Genomic DNA, 24,199 nt, shown 5'->3' with positions numbered 1-24,199 from the left:
CACTGGTGTCCGGAAGTCAGAAAATGAAGGGGGCAGAGGTGGCCAGGGGCCCCATCAAGCAAGACCGTGAAGATTCTGGCCTTTACCCTGACAGCAATGGAAAGCCATAGAAGGTTTAAGCAGATGAAGTAGAGGGAAGCAAGAGCGAGGAAGAGGCTTCTCAAAAGCCCCAGGACACCAAGGTGCTTAAGACAATGGAACAGATGCCCCAGAGAGATTTAAATGGTCAGCCTGGCAGGACCGTGAATGGACTGCAGCGTGTCTGGGGCAGAGGGTGCCATTGATGACGGACACGGGCAGAGGCCCGCTCCAGTGGGAGTGAATGGAGGCGTCAGGCATGGTGGGCGCGAGCTGTCTTTGAGGAGCGGAGCTGGGCGGTCTTGAGTGGCACCCCTAAGAATCAAGTTGGTGGAGATGGGGCAAGAACGGCGGGGGGTTGGAGGAAAGCTGGGAGACTGAGATGCTGTGGAAGCCCCGGGAAAGAGTGCTTCTAGAAGGGAGGAGTGGCCATCAGGGTCGGATTCTGCTGAGTGCCCCACTACCATAAGGCCTGAGAAGCCTACGTGTCACCCTGACTGCTGAGCCAGCCACAGGGCAGGGAGCCAGCGGGGAAGACGTTGACCGGAGAGCCAGAGGGAAGAAACTGCAAGTCTGGACAATTCTTTGGAGAAGTCTGGCTGTGAAGAAGGGGAAAGAAGGCAGGGGATAAGAGGGAAGACGAGTATTTTTTTACAGGATGAGGGAGAACGGAGTGTGTCCAAACGCTGTGGGAGGTGTTGTACTGAGAGGGAGGGGATCAGGATGTGTGTGCGCACCCGCACTTGCATGGAAGGAGTCTGGCAGCTGCAGGAGCTCCTGTCCTACAGCGGTTATGTTCTCTGCAAACAAAGCATGTGAGAAGGTAAGCTGCTAAGTGGCACCTTGGGTTAAACCGCGTCACAGTGCTGTGCCTCTGTGTCCCTTCTGGAAAGTCAAGGTGACAGGGACCTCATGGGGTGGTTGGGAGGATCTAAAAGGTTAAAAAAGGCACACATGACATCAACAAGATTCATTTAATGAGGTCTCTGTGCCAAGCACTGTGGTGAACTCCAGAGAAGGCCGCCCTCACGGCACATACCATCACGGTCATGCCCGCTTCACCAGTGTGTGCTGTGGATATATCTCATTCCTTTTTCCACTAAACGGAGCAGTACTGAAAAAAATATATATTTAAACAAGCTTAAAGGTATTCTTTGACTCCCCCGCAAGTGGGTATTTCAATGGCCCTTCAAGGGTCTGTGTTTCCAGAAAGGATGATGAGAGCACAAAGATGGAGGGGGTGATTTGTGGCACCCTGGCGGAATGAAGAGAACCCGCCAGGAGGAATGCTGCTGCATCCGGGCTCTATCAGGCCCACCTTCAAGGCACTGCCCACCAGACACTGAGGTGAGAGCCCTGTGGTAACTTTACTCGACAGCACTGTTCCACTCTAGAAGCACACTGCTGGTGAGCCCCGGACAGGGACCATGAGGTGGGGGGATGGGGGCCTGGTGTCTCCTTTTCTTCTTGGTTACGGGAATTGTTTTTGGAAAACTCAGAGCAGGTGGGGCCCTTTCCCATGAGGACGTGGGCCCAGCTATACCTGTTGTAAATGTCTGTCTCCGTTCTCATTGGCAGGACTGCCCTCTGACCCGTTACTGCTTCCAGACTGCTCTTTCTCATTCAGCAAAGCTGTGGCATAGGCTAACGTGTCCTGTGAGAGATTGAAACACGAGAAGAAAAAGTCAGGGGGTATGCGGTGGCAGCAGTGCCACCAAAGACAACGACCCTCCACTTGATCTTTGGAGATGGCGGGAGCCTCCAGGTGGTGCTCACCCGGCAGCCACCAGTACACCCCTCAACCTCTGTAACCCACAATGCTTTTCTTCTGGCACATAGTTTGCCACCTGCCCAACAACGTGCTTTCTCTTCACAGAAAATTTGCCTCTTCTGTCCCTTCTCATTTCTTTTTTTTTAAAGATTTTACTTATTTGTCAGAGAGAGAGAGAGACAGTAAGCACAAGCAGACTCCCTGCTGAGCAGGGATTCCGACACAGGACTTGATCCCAGTACCCTGGGATCATGACCGGAGCTGAAGGCAGATGCTTAACCCACTGAGCCACCCAGGCGCCCCAGCCCCTTCTCATTTTTAACCTACACCTCTCATCTCTGAGGCTGTGGCTTCTGAGAAATGCACTGAAAATCCTATCTATGGGATTTAAAGCCACACAAAACAGAAAGAGAAGCCTCACCTGAGCTGAAATTGTTCGCTGAAAGGTTTTTCCAGTTGATGTTTCATTAGAGACATTACTCTGTGGTGTCCAGTAATGTTCTGACATCTGAGGTGGGAGGTCAAAAACGCCATCAGAGACAACAAACAAGCCCATGTGAGCCACAATTACTACCATTAGATACTCAAATATAAAACGCATCTAACACAGCACACAAATCCACCCAGATCCTCTGTCACACTGGGAGGATCTTATGTCGGCTCTCAAGAGTTCAGTGAACCACTGTCTCAGATTATCACCCCTGCTCTCTCACCTATCAAGTTCAGACACTGTATTAAGACATGAACTTCATGCGTAGAGACAGGTTATCAATTGTTCTGAAAAAGGTTGGAAGTCTGAAAATAACTCGGAGGCCAGTCTCCAGATGGAGAGACTATCCCTGACAAGCAGCACCATGGGTTAAAACACGTCACGGTGGTTTAACTGCTTCTTGGTGACAGCCAGCAAAGCTCTAGGGGCAGTTACCTTCTTCTGCAGCCACTGCACGGCCCAGCTCCAGTGGTGGGAGTTCTCCTTGAAGTAGTCCTTAGCAGCGGGGCACCTGGCGGTGGGGGGGTGGGGGTGGGATTTGTATTAGTCAAATGCTTACCTTGTCAATATCCTTGTTTCAATTGTTCTACCTTTTTATTTTGATACACAAATGCTACTTCCACTAAAGTTCAGTTGTCTATGAAGTTTTTACTTGTTTTGGTTGGAATACGTTCCCACGTGTAAACTTTGAAAAGCAGAAAAAGGTTAAATTTGTAGTGAGAAATCTTATCTAGGAGACCTCATCCACTCAGTTCTATCATAATTCGAAGATAGAAACTAAAAAATAAAACAAAAAAACCCCACACTAGTCCATTTAATAAGAGAAATAATTCTTGAAAGAATCAAACTGGTTTTTACATTTCTGTGACTTGGGTAAGAATGATATTAGGGGAAGAACTTTACAGTGTGGTCCTGGAGCATTTTTGCCCACTCAGAAAGTTGTCCTTCACATTCAAAAACAGTACTGATGGCGATACTGTGCGTACAGAATGGAGGGATGGAGGACATGCATCAGACATACCGTGCGGCCCCATCACAATTTGGAAATACCACTCAGGCAAGTACCTATGCTGTCACGCTGCCAACATCAAGCCTAGAAACGCACCCACCACTGCGGCAGGATGGTCTCCACCTGTGTCCACAACACTATGTCATCTGGAAAATACACGTTCATGCATTACTTCGACCAAGCTCTCAATTCATTTGTTGAGGACACTGACATACAGCAGCTTGGGCTCAACAGATTTATTTTGGCACAAACCCAAGGATGGCAATCCCCATGCTTAAGAATCAGGAAAAATCTGGAGCAAAATCAGTGAAGCTGTACAGAAGGCTGGGTGGGGACTCAGCAGCGGCCATGCAGTCACTCTGCTCCCACTGATCCCGCGTGCTCCACAGGTTGAGGCAGCGGGCCACTAAGGCTCCTTCTAACCTTGAGAACCTCTACTTTCCAAGTGGCCATCAACTAACAAATGCACCAACAAAACGTGGTACAGCCGTACAAGGGGGCAGGATTCAGCCTTAAAAAAGGAAGTTCTGGCACAGGCTAGAACACAGATGAACCCGAGCGCATCAGGCTAAGTGAAATAAGCCAGGTACAAACGGACAAACCCCGTGTGACTCCACTTATGGAAGGCACCCGGAGTCGCCAAATTCATAAAAAAGTAGAAGGGTAGTTGCTGGTGGGATAGGGGACAGGAGTGGGCAGTTAGTGTTGGGTGGGGACAGAGGTTCAGTTTGGGAAGATGAAGTAGTTCTGGAAATGGATTGCATGATGGTTACACAATAACATGAAGGTACTTAACGCCACTGATGCGTACACCTAAAGATAGTTAAAGTGACAAACCTGATCTTGTGTATATTTTGCCACAATTAAATACAAAAAGAACCTCTGCCTTGAAGGCCATCAGCCTGTGCTCAAGTCCTAGCTCTGACAGCAGGCACGGCGCTCACACCACCCAAAATGTGGGACTGACAGAGTCTAACCTCACAGAGCTGTCTCTGTGGTTAAATGCGAGGAAGGCAACGTACTTTGCAGAGTGCCTGGATTCCTGAGTCTGAGTAGCTATAACACGATTCTGTCTCTTGAGAGACTGTTTTGAAAGTGGAGACCTAGAACATGATGGAGTTGGTAGTGAAGTTACATTGCTGGAAGCTATCTCAAGCGAAAGTTCAAGGACTCTTGCTGTGGAGGTACCCAAATCTGCCTTGCTTCCTGCCTTTCCCACCTAAGGCCTGCTGGTGTGCCTCTTTTCTTGGATTCCTTAAGATCTGTGGCTCCTCTGACACTCCTCCTCACAACTCTTCGAGATCTTGTGAACAGCTTTCTGAACTATCCAAGCAAGCATGCTCTGAGTCAGGCTCCCTAGGAACTAACCAAGGGAGATTTTTTCCCCTGGTAACTAAAGACACCATTTCTTTCCCTGCAATTGGAGTCAATACTTACTTTTGAGCAAGAGTTACGAGAAATTTGACACACTGGTAGCAGCGACTGCTGTCCACGTGGTTGCTGTGGTGCATCAGGGCTGAGCAAAGAGAAGAGGGAATCATGACAAGAAAGCAAGACGCGGAAAGTGTGTCCCAGTAACGCCGCTTATCCTGAACATTCACCACCAGCTGGTTTGAGCAGCAGAGAGGGCACTCAACTAAAAGCATGGCGGTGTGGCCTCAATGGGATCCCCCAAATTCTAGTGGGCATAGACACTGCTTTCAATGGTATTCCAGAAACGTATGTGGGAGTGGAAGTTTGCCTTTTGGAAGAACCAAAAGGAGCACAAACCTCCACAGCTGGTTACTCAGAGACCTCTGAACTTTTCCACACTCCTGACTAAAGAGCGGTCACAACACTTTCAGTTTGATAAATGCAAATTTACAACATTAGTTCGGTTCAACAAATGCTTCCTGCTCTGTGCTCTGTGGATATAAGAATAAATAGTCCTTGATGTGGGCTCTTGTGGAGTGTTTGGTCTGGAAGTCTAGAGAAGCCGGGTGCCACCTGGAGGCCTGCAATGTTGCAGCTACACAACTTTGTAGCTCACATTTCTTTGCTGCAATAAGAGGAGGTCTTCAAACTCTTGCCACAGAGCAAATTCTTGAATGACTCAGATTAACTGGCAATAGTGGCGGGGTGCTGGGTGTTGGAGAGGACGATTTCTAATCACACTTTTTCTAAGAAACAGCTCATTAAAGCCACTTTAGCCTTCTAAGAAAGAAAAATGCAAAAAGCTTTTATGAGTGGTAAGAGAAATGTGGATGCATTCATACCACCGGTACAACAAAAACGATCCTATTTTATGAGCTTGACACCATCCTGAGCCTGAGGTTTTTCTCTCCCTGAAGGCTGCAGAGTGGACTGAAAGATTTCTGGCCTCGGAAAGTAGCCTTTAGCTTGTTGAAAACAGTAACAGCACCCCTGACTCTTAGCCAACCCAGTAACAGGAGCCCCGGCTGCCCCTTGCTGATTCAAGGGGAACAGCTGTCCAGCTGGTAAGATCCTTTGATTTCACGTCTCCTGACCAGAATGCGGGAGCCCACGACCCCAACAGGCCTCTCCTGGAGCCCTTGCTGACTAGCGCTGGCGGCGGGGGGGTGCGGTCAGGGAGGAGGCCAGCCAGAACAACAGGCTCCCTGGCTGTGGGTCTGCTACAGACATTTCTCAGGATGGCCAGGCTACTTGCCTAATAATCCATTTTCTGTCTCAAATACAAATTTGACTCGCTCCACTTGTATGGGATCTTCAATGACCTGTGATGGAAGGAGACAAAGTTTGGTAAATGAACGAAGGAACTTGTATGAGGCCACTCACTGGTACCTTTTAAAAATGATTCTGTTCAAGAGATTAATTTAGTTCCTAACTTAACAAAACCCAATACAAATGAACAACATGTCACTGGCATATACCTCAACAGCATCTTAAATTTTATTTTATTATTGTATTTTGTTTAAGTATAATCTATTCCCCAACACAGGACTCAAACTCTGGACCCCAAGATCAAGAGTCACATGCTCTACTGATTGAACCAGCCAGGTGCTCCTTAAATTTTAAACTAAAGATGAAAAATGATCAAGTAATAGTTGAAGACCCATTCATTTCCTGTCTCTGTGTTCTTACCTCTACAGTTCTCTACAGAAGCTACAGTGGGCTACAAGGATGTGTATTTCGTGATCCCAAGGATAAGAGGTTTAGGGTCTAAACTGTTTACTGAAACCCTGTTGGAGTTTTGCTACGATACAGGCTCTCCGCACTGTCAGGAGGTTTATGCCATGCCACATGGGGCTGGAACTGTGTCCTGCTCATGGCCAGACTTCTAGTGCCTGGCACTGACTTGTGCACAGGGCAGTGAGCTCAGTGGTTTGCTGCTGAGCAGACAAACAATGTGCAGTCCTTCTCCGGAGGAGCAACGACCTTCTGTATTTTGTGAAAGTACTAGGACCAAACAGGAGGTAAAGGACCAGAGAGGCAGGCTTTTTATAAATGCCATCAGTGATGTCTTTCCTTGTTTGGAAGTATTTATCAAATGCCCACCCTGTGCCCAGGACTTTCGCTCTGTTTAGAGAGCCCTGGGCCAGGTGCTCATCAGCTCACCCAGTCACCAAAGTCTACTGTTTCTCTTTCCCAAACACATGGAGACCTGTCCCTTGCTGCCTCTGCCCTGTCTCTCCTCAGTACAGGTCTTGTGATTTCCAGTTTACTGCCACACACAACTCTGTGGTCTTTCAGTTCCAACCTGGCTTCCTTCTTCAGTCAGGCCTTCCAAACAAGTGCCAGCAGAAGCTTTCTATCCTAAGTCGAGTCATGTCACTTTCCTGTTAAGGCCTGCCTATAGTGCTCATCAGTGACAGCAAAGGTTGCAAAATGAAATGTCTACAGAGGCCAGGACAACAAGAAATGGACACAGTGGGCTAGGTATGATGGTATCGAGCAGCAAGGACAGAGGGGGACTGGGCAGCACGTGCCTGATCAGAGGGTAGCAAGAGCTAACTGGTCGAGGTGAGTGGGGCAGGTGGGAAATGGGGCCAATTCATTACACTACCTGATTTCTCAAGATAGGCCAGAAGCCAGAAATTATAAAACTTTGGGTCAAATAAAACAGGCATACAGGCAGAACCTGGCCACCTGTGTGCAACCATGGGCCTATGGGTAAAAGCCCACACACTCTGGGTACCGGCAGCCTTTCGTGATCTGGTCTAGGTTTTTTTCCCCAAGCCCTCATCAATTCCCTCTTCTCCTGGTCATGCCAACTACTTACATATAGTGTCTGTACACCAGCTCTGGTGGCCATCCTGGGCTCTGGAGCCAGCTGCTTGGCTCAAATCCTGGCTCTGTCACTTTAATTCGAACGTGGCCTTGGGCAAATCCCTCCACTTCACTAAGCAATTCACTGCTTACAACTGAATTCTCCCCTGCTTTTCATACTTCTGAAACTGGGACACATCCTACAGTCAATTACATTCCGGTTTCGTGGCCTGGAAGCAGTATTTTTAGTAGCACATAGAGAGTCGATGGCATCTTAGATTTGAATGAACTGTAGAGCTAGCAATTTTCCTCCGGTGGTTATCACGAGGTTTAAAGGAGACAGCGTCTGTGAGCACCACGGTCTCCCACGCAAGGTGAGGCTGTTCACGTGCCCTGGTTCTCTGCACTGTCCCTCCTGGACTTGTCCAGCTCCCTCCCTGGTCTCCTACTTCTCGCCTCTCAGCCAGGAATGACAAAACCTGACCGTCCTAGAGGGCTCACTAAGTGCAGACCAAGCGAGTGCAAAATGATACAAGGACACACACCTTTCTGTTTGCAAACACGTGCTAACTAGTAAATTTAATCAGTAGCACAAAAGGATCAGAACATCTTTTACTTACCAGTATCTCATGAAGCAGCTGGAACGTATTCTTTAACTCATGGGGTGGAGCTGTTTCCAGCTGGTTCTGAAAAAAGCATAAAGATTCTTCTAGTGAGTCTTCAGGGGCAAGCCCATCAGAGTGGCCCGCAACAGGGCTGGCCTCAAGCTCTATTTCTACCACTATCACTTGCCCTCATGGGGCCCCTGTTTGCCTGAATGCTAAACCTAGGACTAATGCAGACTCCACGGACTGCAGCACTGTCACCCTGGACTGTGACAGTAGGGAGGAGAGAGGAAGAAAGGCAGAAAGGAAAGGAGGCCTTTTCAGTGAACAGGCCCAGGTATCTGTGTCATTCACACTTGTCCCACTCTGTTTTCCAGGACACGTGCTCTGCGGTGAGCATGTTAGGAGAGATGTACGTAAGACAAGTCACCTTATGACATAGAAAACTCTGCCAAGATGCCCAAGGACAGTGTGAGGGTTCATAAGAGGCATGTGCTGTGCATTCAGCAGCCTTGTGTGACTGTGGGTGATGGCACAGTGTTACAGCATCGCCCTTCTGAGGCACCAAGGCCGTCACAAAGGAGGCACCCCGAATCTTTACCCTCTGTGAGGTTAAGTCATACTTTCCCCCCACTTCATGGACAAGAACCTCGCCTGAGGTCATGTAATTGTGAAGGGTAAGAAGAGACACTCAATCACCTCTGATATGGGGCTGAAGGGGAAGAGGCTAAGGGCAGACACATTTTACTAAGACCCTAAACACACAGTCCCCGATCAGCTGCTGCCTGTTCGCACTACATGTGTCACTATGACAAACCCCAGGGCAGGTACGAAGGCGTGGCAGAGACCCTCTGGGCAGGGACGACTACAAACGGAGTACATTCACAGAGAGAGGCCTGTGAGGACACATACCCAGGTGACAGTACTGATCCCCAGGGAAGGGCGGACAGGGCACAAGGTGGGTTGGTGGTGGTCTAAGTGGACTTAGACACAGATATGGACTTGGCCATATCTGTGTGTTTTAATTTTTCACACACACAAAAATATGCAGACAGGTATTATCCATGCAATTCAAAATTAAGGATGAAAAATTAAAAAACAAAAACCTAATAAAAGTATGTACAGGCTGAAAGGTTTTTCCGGTAGTACCTAGAAAGGCAGTGAACAACATAGTTCAGAGCAGAGTCCCGGAGCCAGACTACTGACGTTCAAATCCCCACTCTGCCACTTACCAGCTGTGTGACACGGGGCAAGAGTCACTTACTCTGAGCCTCGGTTTCCTCAACGGTGAAATGGTGATGATGACACTATTTACATCACAGGACTACTTGGGAATTGAGTGAGGGGAAATATGTACTATGCCTGAACAGTGCTTAGTGCAGCGTATGTAAGAGTGATTATAATGCTGACCAAAGCTTTGTGATGAACTTTGTTGCTATTTCAGATGGTAAGAAAAACCTTTATTTATTTATTTGTTTTATTTGACAGACAGATCACAAGTAGGCAGAGAGGCAGGCAAAGAGAGGAGGAAGCAGGCTCCCTGCCGAGCAGAGAGCCTGACTTGGGGCTCGATCCCAAGACCCTGAGATCATGACCTGAGCCGAAGGCAGAGACCTCAACCCACTGAGCCGCCCAGGTGCCTATTACTTTTGATTTTTAAAACGTTGCCTAGGAAAACGACCTGAAATTGGAAAGCCTTTTTACAAAATAATGGTCACCACAGCATATCATTAACTATAAAATATATTCTAAATGGTTAAAAATTAAGCCCGGTGCAAATGTGCCTCACTAGGAAGGGAATGGCTAAGGAAGTAATGGTACATAAGAAGATGACATATCCTTAGAGGTCACTTAATGATATGGGAAAATACTTAGAATGTCAAGTGAAAAAAGACACAGAATCAGAGAGACAGAAAATTCCAATCATGTTAAAATACACGCAGAGGAAATAAAAGGAGACCTAGGAGAATGTTCATAGTGACTATTAGTGAGTGAGACTTGAATTTCTTTTCATTCTGTATTTTTTTTTAAATGAGCCTATACTATTTTTATGATTAGGAAAAGCGACAGGTTATTAAAAGGAGCCAATTGCTTGGGAGCAAAGGAACACTTCCTTGGCATCTCAGTGGCCGGCTCTCGGCCCTCCCCAGGCCTCTCCGCAGTCCTACCTTAATGAAGTGCAGCATGGTGAAGGAGAAATGCTCATTACAGAAGCAGCAGTACACCACCATCTCGATGAGCGCCAGGAGTGAGCCGGTCAGCTCGCGCAAAGCAAACATTACCTAGTGAGGGAGCATAAAAGGACTCAAGTTTTCTTATGTCACAGTTAATTGTCTACATGTTGTTTCTGATTTTACCTGAAATGTACTCAGACTTAAGATCTTCAACATCTCTTCAAAACAGGCTTTCTTTGACTAACTGCTAGGGGACAAAGTCTGTCTGAACAAAATCTGCAAATGCACCTTTTTCCCCCTGGGAGTCACTCTCATCTGATTTTCAAAGGTAAATGCCCCAAATGTACGCTCCCCCGCACTACATGAAAAGAATCAGGGATAGATCGCAAAGTAAACTATGTTAAGCTAGTAAGACAGCACCGACATGATTAAAAAAACAGTGTGACACACGGCTCATCGGTTTATCCATGTAAATCATGTTTTGGAAGAGAACTGGAGGATTAAGTTGTCAAGAGCAGGTAGCTCTGGGCGGAAGGGGAGGGGACTCGGGCCGCAGACAGGCCACATCATGTGTGATGCGACGGAGGGCCATGAGCAGCCCACTCCCATACTCCTGAGGTTTACAAAACATGTGTGCTCCAGAGCTGTGGTATTCCAGGACCAGAGACACACACAAGGATGGGGAACAAACTCCTCTGATAATAAACTGAGTATCTATGATTGTCAGTGTCCTTCACATCCTGAGCCCTGGAGGGGAAATTAGCTGGGCTGGACCCGGAGGTCCAATCCCTGCTTGCAGAGAGGATTAACAAAAATTCTCTTCAGCTGCTCATTTCTTTCTGACATATACCCAGGAAGAAAAATTAATTTGAAAGACTCATTTCTTCTCTGAACATCAGAGTGACACACGAACTATTACCAGGGGAATTTCTCCTCAGGTAGACAGTAATGAGAAGAAAAAGAGAAAGGCTCCAGAAGACCAAGTACATACCTCTAACAGGTAAGGCTTCCCTTCAGACAGGAACAACAAGGCCTCTACTTCCTCGTGGAGGGGCAGCAGAGGGCTGGAGGGGGCGACGCTAATGGGCGGCCGTTGTTTGAACATTCCAGGAGCTTTAGGAGACCAAAGAAACCAAGCCTGTCTCAGATGGTGTTATTTCAAGAGAGAGACACCTACAAGGTGAAGCGGTTCTCTTGAGATGCACACACAGGGCGGCTCGGTACTTAAGAGCCCGTTCCCTCATGGCCTCGTGGGGGAAGCTGGGCACGCAGACAGGAGGAAATGTGTACCCGCTTCTCACAGTGTATGTCAGAGTTGTCAGTGTGACAATTTAGACCTCCCAAGACAATCTTTCAAAGAAGAAAAAGTATATATAGTGTATGAAAGAAAATGCCCAAACGCCTGTGAAGAGATGCCGACGACACACCCATTGCTCTAACAACTGCCCTCACAGACCGGCCACCACCACCCATGCTAGGCAGAACTGACCCACAGGGAGGGGGTGAGCTGCCCCACGTGCTAGCAAACAAGGACTCGAACTCTTCCTTTCACAAACCTGGCTGCACTCATGAGTCAGGTAGGCAGCCTTGTCTTTCTCAGGCTCAGGAGTCAGAGTGAAGAATGCATACTGCCTCCCAGCCCGAAGGCTCCCCAGCCCTTAGAGAGTGAGGACCCATTTCCAGAGCAAAGCAGTGCTCTGGGATTTCTCGGACATCTTCCCGGTCAGGCCCCATGCACGCCTGCCACAGCTGCCAGCGGTCAGAGGCCTGCCTCACACACTGCGGCCTGTGCCGCTGGCCGGCTGCGGCCTGTGCGAGCCATGAGCTTGGCCGTGCTCTCGCTTCCCTGTCTGTGGAGGGGGACCACGGCTCATAGGCTGGTGAAGGGGATTACACACAGAGCCCAGAGCTCCATGGAAAGGCACAGCACACAGAAAACTCTGGATACTTCTCAGCTGCCTGTTGTATTGTTATTGTTACTGCTGTTGCTGTTCTGACAAGGCCTCGGAACAGTAAAAAACGTGCTATGCATGTAGATTAGGACACTGGATAAGCAGAGAGGTAACATGTTTTGGCTGCACGAAATAAGGACTGAGCTGCTGGCTCTGGGGGACAAAAATGGAAAGGCACCTACTATATCTTGCTTTCAAACACGTTTCAATGACATAAGCTACATCTGAATCCTCTTCAGCTTTACAAAGTTCTTAAATATTTTATCTGATTAATCCTCATTACACCTGGGGAATTATGTTTTTAATATTTCCATTTCATGCTGAGGATCAGGAAGGTCAGGTGGCTTGGTCAAGTTCACATTGCTAGGACACTCCAACCCACACTTGGCTATTTTCCACACTAGATTAGCCATGCCAGGTATGGCGATGAATGAACTCTAAATCAGCCTCTAATCCCACAGTGTATCTTTAAATATTTTTAAGTATTTTTAAATATTTTATAAATGTTTTTTTAAACCTGTATACCCTGTCCCCAAATAAATGATTTGACTTTCTCTTGCAATGAACTAAAAAAACAGACTGAAATTTAAATGCATTAAATTTTACATTTAATTAATGCAAATTAATTATTAATGCATTAAAACAAAAAATTTTAAGTATCCTCAAATATCAAATAGCCAAATGGGAAGTAATATTCATTTAACTGCTAACATTATTAGTCTTCATGCATTCTTGACAAATTCACTGCCTTCATTTTTCTGCTGGATAATGACATGTGAAAGCTCACCAACGTTCCTTTGGGAAGAGACATCTGAATGCAAAACCAGTAACGCCACTGTATTATGAAGATTCCCAAATTCTCGTGCTTGTGCCGAACTCCACCGACGAATCTGCCAACAGAGAAAATAGACTGGACATTAATGTTTTGGTCAGAAATAATATGAAAAGGAAGGGAAAGGATGGGCTGGCTCATGCTATTTTGAGCCGTGATTCTTTCTCAATGTCTGATAGTAGAAGAGATCAAAATAGAAGAAACTCATGGATTTTAAGCTAGCTACAGAGTGTTTTTTTCCTGCAGACACATTAACTTGTGTTCTAAAATACTTCCATTTCTGTATTCAATCTAGGTACTGAATGCTTCTGACGTGCTGGGTAACTTTGCTGTACCACAGTGTAACAGGGAAAAGCCGGGAGGCTGGGGAGCTGGTGCCTGGGCGCCCCTGTGATAGTAACCATGCCAGGTGGATGTTGGTAACAGCACCTGGTCTCTCCAGGCACCGGCAGAGATGACCCACCTGCCCACTTCCTGGCTTTGAGGACCCAATGAAACATGAAAAGCGAGAATCTTTTCCACGTTACGTGTGCTTCACAAAGGTAAAACAATATGGAGTATATAACACTATTAATGCCATTAAATCTTCTTTAAATTATGATCAGTGTCAATCAACCGCCAGTGTCACCGAGTCCCAGAGCAGAAAGAGCGTGCAGTGAACAAAGACACTGTGAACTGCAACGTCCTACCAGCGCAGAGAGCATGCCGTGGCAGCAGCACTTGGTAACGCTGGAGAGGGCAACAGGCAGCACGACAGGAGGCTGAGGGGAGCCCCGGGCAGCAAGGCTGTGTCCCCTCATCGAGAAAGGAACATGGGCCCATGCCATGCGTTACAGAGAGGGGAAAGCAGAGCTGGATCTGAGTCCCTGCTCCACGACACTTCAGCTCTGTGACCTGGCACAAGTCACTTCACTTCTCTGAGCTCTGATGCTTGCCTGGGATTGGGGAGGCAAATGCTTATCTTACTGAACGACAGCAGGCACATGTGTAAAGTAACCAGCGTGCCTGGTGCCTAAGGGGCTCCATAGGCAGCGTGTGCCATCAGTGCACTGTCACCCTTTTCACAGTTCAATCACCCTGTTCACACTTCTGTTCACAAACAGAAGACACAAAGTGACGGGAAAAACACGCCAGCACAGGAACTCCATGCTGGAGAGCCATCCTGGGATGCAGCTAGCCCCACGGCCACAGACAACCTCCTTCTTGTGCTCTGGCCGTGGCGCTGTGTGTGCGACAGGCCCCAGGAGGCCGCACCGCTCTGCCTTGCAGCCCATCCTGCCCTGTTACGGGCTCCCCCACACCAGCCACCTCCGCTAGAACAGCGCTGCGTGCACTCCCCAAGGGCAGGTAGAGACCCCTGTGCCTCTCTTTCCCAAAGGCCTATGCAAGCCCCTGCTCAGAGTCCATCTTTCCTCCCCGGACACTTTTTGACTGATAGTCTCATTAGTCATTTCCGTGGTATCATCAGACTAACTTCGACTAGGAGGCTGTAAAAACCACCAAAGTCTGAAGAACTTTATAAGCCACGTAGCACTGGCACCTGGACTCTTAGGATGAAGTATGTTCACTGGCACAAAGAGAAACAACGAGGCAACAAAACCGTGGCCGTCGCATGGGGCCATGGAGCAGCCGTGCTACCTGATTGTTCTGCCGGTTGGCCCCGAGGAGGAAGCTGGTCATGTGTCGCAGAGCAGAATGCCTCAGAAGAAGATCCCCAGCCCGGATACCTTGCTGTCACAAAGATATCGACAAGGACAAGTTACAGATCTATCAGACAAAAATTTGTATTAAAAACACAGTTAAATGAGAAGTTTTAAGGGGTCAGTAAGTTTTTAAATGCTGTAATTTACATACAGAAAGTACATGTTAAAATTTTGGAGTTTCAACAGCCTCACACTGCTTCACAGCAGGTGCCACACACGCACTGAGGCCCCAGCTCTGTGCAGCCTCCCGCTGCCTGCGGTAACTAAGCTACTGTTCCAGAACTCTGGCAAGGCACACTACCCACAAATTAAGATTTTTAAGAAGAAACCCTCATGCGACCACATCTTTAAATCCAGTACTGACCAGTACAAATTTTTTCCATGTATAAAAAATTCCTTTAGACTAGAAATCTGCTATATTAGGAAGAGCTACTGGAGAAAAACCACTCACCTTTTGTACAAAAGTGTTGAATAGGAAAAAGTACTGAGCACAGTTTTTACAGTTTTCCGGGACATCTTTATCCAACAGAGCAAGTAGTACCTCCAGTAACTGATGAAGGCTTTTTAACTGGTTAGAAGAAAGATGAAATCACGTAAAGAAAAAGAATGTAAGGCAGGCATTTGTAACAGGGTTAATCGGAAGTGAATCACCGTAAGAACAAAAGTCAAGTCTGATTGATACAATCCAGTCTCCGATTCAGATGGATTTATGCTTTGGAGAGCAAAAACAGAATCATCGCTTTTATCTTCCAGGGAAAGACTGGTACTGTAGAAACAGTTAAGAGGACAGCCTAGTCTTGTTTTCTAGATTTCAGACTCAAGGGCAGACTCTATGGCTAATGGTCACACTTTCTGCAGACCCAATTTCTGTGTCTTAAAAGAAAGCAGGGGGTTTAGAGGAAACACTTCTGAACCCCTCCCTCCGCTACACTACTTCTTCACATAATCACAGATGCAAAGAATAAAAAACACAGACACAGGCATAGGGGCCAGAAATCAAGCCAATGGAGCAAATGGAGAGCAACAGCCTGACAGAATGACAACGGTAATATCAACTCAACCGTGAACTTACTTGAAAGCCCGCTGACGCCTCATGGAAAGCTTTGAAAAACATTTTATTTGTTTAGAAACCACTTTGGTTATCACAGCGCCTCTTCTTTCCCTCCCGCCCCAACTGGTTTTGGACAAGTCCCTAGAAATTCATCTGTGGCGGGAGAAGCAAGACCAGCTTATTACTCTGGTTAGTCCATCTCCCCTGAAGATGGTGTTCACAGGCTTCCGAAACAGTCCCATCCGTCCTGCCACACTCATTATAAAGACAGCAAAACCCACGTTTATATAGCACCTCGTTTTCAAAGTACTTTACAATATAAAGTGGGTGGCCAGAGGCACAATTTCCATGATGGGGGGAAAAGAGTCATAAAATACATCAGCTGGAAAGCAGACAGAATTCACTGAGGCAATGGCTCGCATGCTTCTGTCCTCCACCACTCCCTTCCCTTTCTATCACCTGTGCTCTTGCCTCTAGAGGTTGGTGGACTACCATGCCATAGCCTGAACCCATCTCTAGGGAGACTGCACTAATTCTGCTTTTATCCTCTGTTTGGGTTGGCACGTGGGAGGAAGGAGGACAGTTAGAGGCCCTTATGTTAAATATTTTAGAAAAGCTCCATGGGGATTTTTCAGAGCAATGGTATCCAAACTGTCCTAAGTGGCTCCCAGTGACCAATTTTACATATTCTGCATCCAGGTAAGCTGAAGTTTGAAAAATGGTCCTGCTGTTTAAGCTGATTGAAAACCAGTGCCTTAGACCAAACGTCAGCATCTTTACAATTCCTGGAATTGAGACACCGACTTCTTCTAGGTCCTCTCTAAAGGGCGTATTTGACCTCCTTGTTCACTCTGGGCTGAGCAAACCTCCTGTGGTTGTCTAGTCTAACAGTGACTGCTGGGCTGGGCAATGCTGACGGGTGCTGGCTACTGTGACTGGGTTAGCATCTTTTTTTAAGGGCTTGCTCAAGGTTGAACAGCAGAGTAACACCAGGATCTGAAGCAATTCCTAGAATTTGCATTTAGTTCACTGAGACACACTGCCTCCAGCCAAGGTCTACAAGGAGCCAATCAGATCTGCAAATAACATTTTTCAAAGTTTTCCATGTAGTGTCAGCTGTTTGAAACAGCAAACTTGGGAAGAAGTGCTATATTGTTAGGACTTAATAACAGATTGAATAATCAGACTTACAGTATATGTCATTTATTTCCCTAAGACTTAAATTTCAGGGGATTGAGGATAGTAATAAATACCATGGTTTATTTTCACATGTGTGGAACTGTGAATCAGAAAATAAACTACAGAAAATAGAATTAGGAAGAAGAAATCCAGAAGAACAGGAACAAAGCCTAGGGAGTAAGAGAGATCGATGAAGAAACTATCTTGGCAGCTGCTCCTGGATGGACGGCACTATTTGGTTTGGCTGCCAACTGATGGATCTGTATCATGCAAATAGCTTAGTAGCAAAGAGACAAAGCCAAGTGAGGCTCAAAATGCCTACTGGGCTAGCCCAGAGTCTCTAGACTGACGTTAATCTCAGTTCAGTGAAATCTAACACAGACTCTTTATAGAAGACTCTGAAAAAGCAGTGCTCTAGAAAATCCTGAAGCAGACCAGAGCAGACCTAACTTCCTAGCCTATCCTGACTCCTGGGATAGGAGGCGGCAAGGACAACGTGCCTTCTACCCTGGCATTTACCAGAAAGGCAGTCCACGGGAGGTGCATTTTGGGTGGCAAAATTATCCTAGGTGCTCTCTCTTATTATATAATATGCAATTCAAAATACTTGGTAGGAACAGAATATATAAATAACATCCAAGAAATGAGACCGACCTTATCCTGATAAAACAAGGCACTGTCTAGGGTTTTCTCCAGAATGGTGGCCACAGCAACTCGCACTTCTCTCACACTGCACTCCAGCAAGAAAATCCTAAAATACAGAGACAGAAAAGATGCACGCTGAGAAAGCAAAATGGATTTCTATAAACCAGCTTCCCATGACCAGGCCCACCTACTATTCAAGACACAAAATCCCTCCAAGACTTTGAGTCAAGCTTCCTGAGAGCTTTGGGACACACTCACAGGCTACTATGATGGAGGGAGAAGGCCAAACAGGAAAATCCAGACCCTGGGACCCTGAAAAGCAGATTTTCCCCCTTTTCCTAAAATGAGCATCTGTATAAATCTAATGGGGGTAACCAGATAAATGGATGTAAAGAGATGAAAGCAAAGAACCTAAAATGTAACAAATTCTGTTCACTCTGTGTCTCTCCCAGGGGAACCCTACCTTCCCTTTGAATTTCTCAGAGTAAGATACTAAAGCTTGCAGTCAAGTGAGCCCTTCCTACTCTACCCATGCACCAATATTTCTACCCTTTCCCTTTGCTCTCCCTCCCCAGGCCTAAACCTTAACCAAGCATTTGCAGCCCAAGAGGTCCCACTTTCCTCCTTTCTTCATCTATGACGGTGATGATCACAGCAGTCAAGGCTGATCAGGTGCTTCCATGATCTCCAGCACTGCACACAAACTACTGCGATCCTTTACACACCCGCCCAGCAGGGAGAGGAGTCACTGGGAGAGGAGCCATGCAGGAGTGGAGTGGAGTGGAGGGGAGCAGAGTGGTGGGGGAGGTGCCTCCTATGCAGAGGGGCGTGGTCAGGCTGGAGAGGGGTGTGGTCAGGCAGGAGCGCTGCTCTGGGGGCATGTGGGGTGGGAGTGCCCCCTGAGCCTTCTCCACAGTCAGCCTTTCTTGTTCCCTTCCTAGGCTCACCTGGACCTGATAACCCACACTGTTATAGGAAAGTGAAAACCCACCTCACTTTTCGCCCATTTCTTGACAGAAAGTTCTCATTATTCTGCATGAAAGATTTAAATACAGCCGAGTTTTGATGACCATGTCCTCCAGATGCCAGCAGCAAGGTGTGCTGGTCCCCTTTTGAGGGCAGCACTGGCATTTCCTTCCTGCCCTCTGCGGAGTACGCGGAGAGTGGAGCTGAGATCACTCTGCTTGCTGCTCAGTCCCCGTAACCACTAATGCTACCGATTAGCGACCCAATTTGCACCAGACTGACAAGGCTGTGTTCAAAATCCCCTAAGACTCTAGGGACAATCACAAGAAAGATAGAGGTAACAAGTGCGCCTGGAATACTTGCTCTAGAGGCTTGATTCAGGTACAATTCTTTCAGAGACTATCTCCAGGGGCTGTTCTACATTTCCTATCACAGACACTCGGAGGCACTATGGGAACGCAGACAATTCCAGATTGGGGGGAGTTCTACATGGCAAATGACCAGTCTGCCCCTCAAAAACATGGCATGACAAAAAAGGAGGTGGTAGAGGAAAGGAACAATTACAGATTACAGAAGTCTTAAGAGACATATACAAACAATGCTACACGTGGAGCTTGTCTGGATCCTGATGTGTACATACGCAGTGCTAAAGTGAACTTTTTGAGATACCTGCGGAAATCTGAATATGGTTTAGGATGATATGAAAGAAATATTTTTGTTTAGTATGATCATGGTAGAGTGCTTAGTTAAAAAAAAACCTGCCTTTAGAGACATATGCAAGAAGATTTATAGTGAAATTATATGATGTCTGAGACTTACTTTACAATACTTGAGGGGGAAAAGGGGCACCCAGGTGGCTCAGTTGACTGAGCATCCAAATCTTGATTTTGGCTCAGGTCATGATCTCAGGGTTGTGGGACTGAGCCCCCTGGTAAGCTCTGCACTCAGTGGGGGGAATCTGCTTGGGATTCTCACTCCCCCTCTCCCTCTGTTGCCCCCCAACCCCTGACTCTCTCGCACAAATGTGCTCTCTCTCAAATAAATAAATCTTAAAAAAAAAAAAAAAAAAGTAGGGGCGCCTGGGTGGCTCAGTGGGTTAAAGCCTCTGCCTTCGGCTCAGGTCATGATCCCAGGGTCCTGGGATCGAGCCCCACATCGGGCTCTCTGCTCAGCAGGGATCCTGCTTCCTCCTTTCTCTGCCTGCCTCTCCGCCTACTTGTGATCTCTGTCAAATAAATAAATAAAATCTTTTTAAAAAAAAATGGTGCAAAAGCATTACAAGAAAAGTAAAATATTTGAGAGGGAAAAAAAAAAAAGCAGGCCTATGAGTGAGTGGTGGGCACTGGGAGGGGCAACAAGGTGGGCAAAGTGCTAGTAACCTGACCTGGGAGGAGGTAGAAAACAGGGTTCTCATTCTGGCTACTTGGCTGTATGTTTAAACCTCTTTCACAATAAAAACTTTTTAAAAGATGTAAGATATTTTTTCTTCAGTAGTTTTAATTTCTTCAGATAACTTTTTAAGCAATACTTAGTACTAATTCAAATTTTTACAATTATGGTTACATTTAAGCATTGCCTAAAAAAAGGACTACACTGAGAGGCTCTAATCCAAGAGCACTCCCTTCACATGGTTACTTCAGTAGTAATGATGATAACCTAAGCTATCTTAAAAATTGTAAAGAATTAATTAATTATAAAATTTTATATAAAATCAAGATGATGATGACAAACTGACGGTGATTAAGAGATAAAAATATAATAAACTCTCTCAGGAAGGATTCAAATTGGTAATTCATTGGGATTCTTAACCATGAGGAATGCTAAGAAACCAAATATAGTCCCAAAGGAGTCACCAAGTTCCTCTGGAGATACTTAAAGGCAAGTCTAGTTGTTATAAGGGAATAAACTAAATATTTGCCCTACTTCCCACTATTGGAAAGAGACTGGAATTACACTAATGGGGGAAAGGTTGCCTTTTGATGCAAACTCTTAAGGGACAGGCACACAGAACACTTCAGAGACATACTGCTTGCTCTCTTTGAATGATAAAGAGATACACATGATACGATATACACTCACACACAAACGTTTGAGCGCTTACTATGTGCCAGGCTCTTTGTGTACAAAAGGAAAACCAAGCAGACTTAGCTTCTGCCCTCAAGAAGCCAGCGTTTAGTGAGGGGACAGGCAAAAAGCACAGCAGACTTAACTGCGCAGGCTGGCTTTAGAGGAGACTGTCAGGAGGGGACAGCCTCTCTGACATCTGAAGGATAAGGAAGGGCTTACTATATACAGGACTGGCTGGGAGACTGTTCCAGATAGAGGGAGTAAAGGTACAAGGGTCTTTAGGCAAGAAAACAAAGCTTAGTGTGTTTAAAGTATCAACAAGCCCATGTGAAGAAAGTGAAACAAGACCATATTCAAGGCCTTGTCGGTTACGGTAGAGACTGTGGGTTTTATTAGCAGTGTGACAGGGATCCATTGAAGAGTTTTCAAGCAGAGAAGTAATGTGATCCAGTTTGTTAAAAAACAAAACAAACCACTTTTGTTGCTGTTATGAGGTAGATTAGAGAAAGAAATGGAGAGTTAAAATAGGCAAATGAGTGTCTGGAGCTCAGTCCTAGAGATGAGAGGAACATGGGACCAAGAGTTTCGATTAGCTCTCTAACGTGGAACCAAACTGTGAGCTCCCTGTGGAAGTGGCCTGTATTTGACTTCCCTGTTCTGCAAGTTGAGAGATACCAGAACGTATCTACAGCTGATGGAAGTACTTGATAGAAAATGCTACAAGATAAAGATGCAGGAATGACAACTGATAAAGGGTTTGCTTATGTAGCGATTCTCTTGGAGGAGAGAGGACACTTCCTCCAGAGTAACAGGAGGAAGAGATGAGAACAGGCTCTGATGCACCAGGCCTAAAGGTCTGCTCATCTGTGACTCATACCTTCTCCGTGAAGTCTGAGGCAAGGTCCTTAACTGGAGGTGGGGTGTGCTGGCATGGCAGGCGAGAGGGGTGAGGAGGTAGAGCGGGGGCAGGGTGAAGGAGGAGCCTAATGGGGACAAAGGACACTGAGATCATGGGTGCCCCTACACGAATGCTGAACTTGTCAAGGACGAGAGAGGCCGACCTGCCAAGGATGACTGGGAGTAGGGTGTAAACATCCATAGTGACTGAGCATCTTGACTTTTTGCCAGAAAAAGCAAATTATTTTTTATTATAGGTATGTAGATAAATTTACTACCATAGGTACTACAGTATCAGTAAGTTTTTGAAAAATAATATTTTTGCCAGAATCCAAACACTGACAATATTGTGGTACTGTTGTGTAGTAACGGAGGATCGTTAACCTCCCCTCCCTGCCATTGGAGTGTGAGTCCCTGAGGGAGGGGACACACGTTCGGAATCTCTTGGGCCGCAGCAGGAGTTCAGGCCATGCTTGCCTGTGAGCCTGTGGTTAAGTGTACACATGCTCTCCTCGCACGCAATGAGCTTATAGTCCAAAGGAGAAGGTTTTCGAAAGAATGATTTTAGAGTGACCTGAAAAATTTCCTCACACTTCTAGAGAAAACAGTTCAAAACTGACTCCAATCCGAAAAGTAATTTCAAATACAAATAAAAACAATTATAAGAAACATCAGCTCTAAGTCACCAGAAGAGATAGAGATTTCTTTTAATTAATTAAAAGATCTTGACACTTACTTTATTAATTCTCGCCCTTCAGAACTAATAAAATATTCGACTAGCCACTGACAAGCATCAAAACTTTTGGAAAGTAATGCTTCAATAGTGGCAATCCATTCTTCAGTATCGACCCTTTAAAAAAGCAAAGACAGACACGTAAGGAGCACGGCCCCAGCGAATAAGCCTGTGGAGTGTCACTGTTCCAGGGAGGTGGGGTACAGGGTAAACTGAACACCCGATGGCCACTGACTAACATGGATCCGCGGGGCCCACAAGCCAGGGCTCTGAGTTCTTTCCCTTCTCCTGCCTCACCTCCCCACAAAAGAATGTGAAGAAGCTCAAGTCTTAGACTTTAACTTTTATCTTCCCCATCTTCTTCAAACAACTGCAATCAGGAAAACTGCCTGACTGTGGCATTTTGTGTTGCTTAACTAAGTTATAAGTGTAAAATGACCACTTTCAGAATAGGTACTACATCAACATTTTTATACTTCATTGTTATAATCATTAATATCCTACCTCATGGAATAAAAACATCTGGGGAGACAAAGAGGTGTCACGACTATACTACCCGGGACTTCCCGTAACACCCCCTACATTCTCTCATGCCCCAAAATGGTGAATATAACCAAGATGAAAATAGTCTGCAATGCATAGACATTGGCGTGAGTCAATTTCACAACAGAAGTAATGACATTTCCTTAGTCCTATGCCAGACGTTAAAAGAGAAAGGAACATATGATGTCTTCTTTTCCAATCAAATAGTAAAGATCAATGTCATTTAATACAACTTTTTACACCTAAAAATGAAGTTGCTATTCTATTCGTTTCTTCTCAAGTGTCTCTTGACTGTAAAGTCTTTCCCTAAGCCCCTCACCTCTGGCGAAGTTCCCCGCAGTAGGCTCGCTGAGCTGTCCCTGCCTTCCTCACCCCGAGTCTCTGCCTGCTCTGGGCTCCTGCTCTAGCCAGGGCGCAGCCACTCACCCGTCACCCACTTACTCACACAGCACCTCTCAACCCGCAACCTACAATGCGTCGGGCACCTTTCTGGTGCTGAAGACAGAAACCGTTCAAGAACCCTCCACCATCTCCCGCTGAACACAGTCCCAACTCCCCTTTGTGGTAATCGGGACCCTCAATGGATTCATCCAAACCCCACATCTGACCTCACTTCCAATGAGTTCCTACATGTGTGAGCAAAACACTAGTCATTCACGGTTCTTTAGGCAAATCTTGTTCATTTCTCAGATTTTCCCCTTTCACCCAGACTGGTCCCTCTGTTTCTGTTTTCACCTTTCAAAATCCTGACACTGTCACTCTCTTTGACACCTACCCCAATACCCATCTGGATATGATTTTGCCCAATTCCTGAAGATGTCTAGCATTTATGCCTTGCCTTTTCCGCTTTATCTATCCTTCCTATGAGATTAGAAATTCCTTCAAGATAGGAACCATGCCTTAATCACCTAACTCTATCAGGTAGGTGCCTTCACAATGCTCTGAATTCATAAATTCTATTTTAATTGAATTCATTGGTGCCTTTTGCCACAACAGACTATCAAAACATATCATTTCTCACCTGAGTTTTTTCTTTGTCCGTAGGTAAGTTTGAAAAAGGAACTGAATAGCAAGCTGTAAGCTCACCTTTGCCATGCAAGGATAATATGGATGCTTTAATTTAGTCTGAGAGAGAGGGAGAAAAGAGAGGCTATTTTTCACTGATGTTTTATTGATTACTAAATGCTATGAGTTGAATAATGATACATAATTAATATCACTAAGAAAAATCTAGCCAGCTTACTATAGAAAGTGTCCCATTTAAATTTTTTAAAAGT

At 46.1% G+C, this 24,199-nt stretch overlaps 1 protein-coding gene across 2 annotated transcripts in view; it reads right to left on the bottom strand.

Annotated features, from left to right (window-relative positions):
* USP24 (ubiquitin specific peptidase 24) overlaps positions 1-24,199 on the bottom strand; it is a 137,312-nt gene that overhangs the window by 3,343 nt on the left and 109,770 nt on the right. For both annotated transcript variants that reach the window (XM_047723878.1, XM_047723879.1), the window contains exons 54-67: positions 23,944-24,047; positions 22,383-22,496; positions 17,726-17,822; positions 15,293-15,409; positions 14,777-14,869; positions 13,094-13,196; positions 11,346-11,467; positions 10,349-10,462; positions 8,196-8,261; positions 6,017-6,083; positions 4,786-4,864; positions 2,775-2,850; positions 2,271-2,357; positions 1,622-1,732 (exon numbers count right to left, since the gene is read on the bottom strand). In XM_047723878.1, coding sequence (XP_047579834.1) covers positions 1,622-1,732; positions 2,271-2,357; positions 2,775-2,850; positions 4,786-4,864; positions 6,017-6,083; positions 8,196-8,261; positions 10,349-10,462; positions 11,346-11,467; positions 13,094-13,196; positions 14,777-14,869; positions 15,293-15,409; positions 17,726-17,822; positions 22,383-22,496; positions 23,944-24,047 — 1,350 coding nt within the window. The remainder of the gene's footprint in view (positions 1-1,621; positions 1,733-2,270; positions 2,358-2,774; positions 2,851-4,785; positions 4,865-6,016; positions 6,084-8,195; positions 8,262-10,348; positions 10,463-11,345; positions 11,468-13,093; positions 13,197-14,776; positions 14,870-15,292; positions 15,410-17,725; positions 17,823-22,382; positions 22,497-23,943; positions 24,048-24,199) is intronic.

This window comes from Lutra lutra, chromosome 4 (genome assembly GCF_902655055.1).
Source record: "Lutra lutra chromosome 4, mLutLut1.2, whole genome shotgun sequence".
Taxonomy (NCBI): domain Eukaryota; kingdom Metazoa; phylum Chordata; class Mammalia; order Carnivora; family Mustelidae; genus Lutra; species Lutra lutra.
This window is presented reverse-complemented; position numbering and strand designations above follow the sequence as displayed.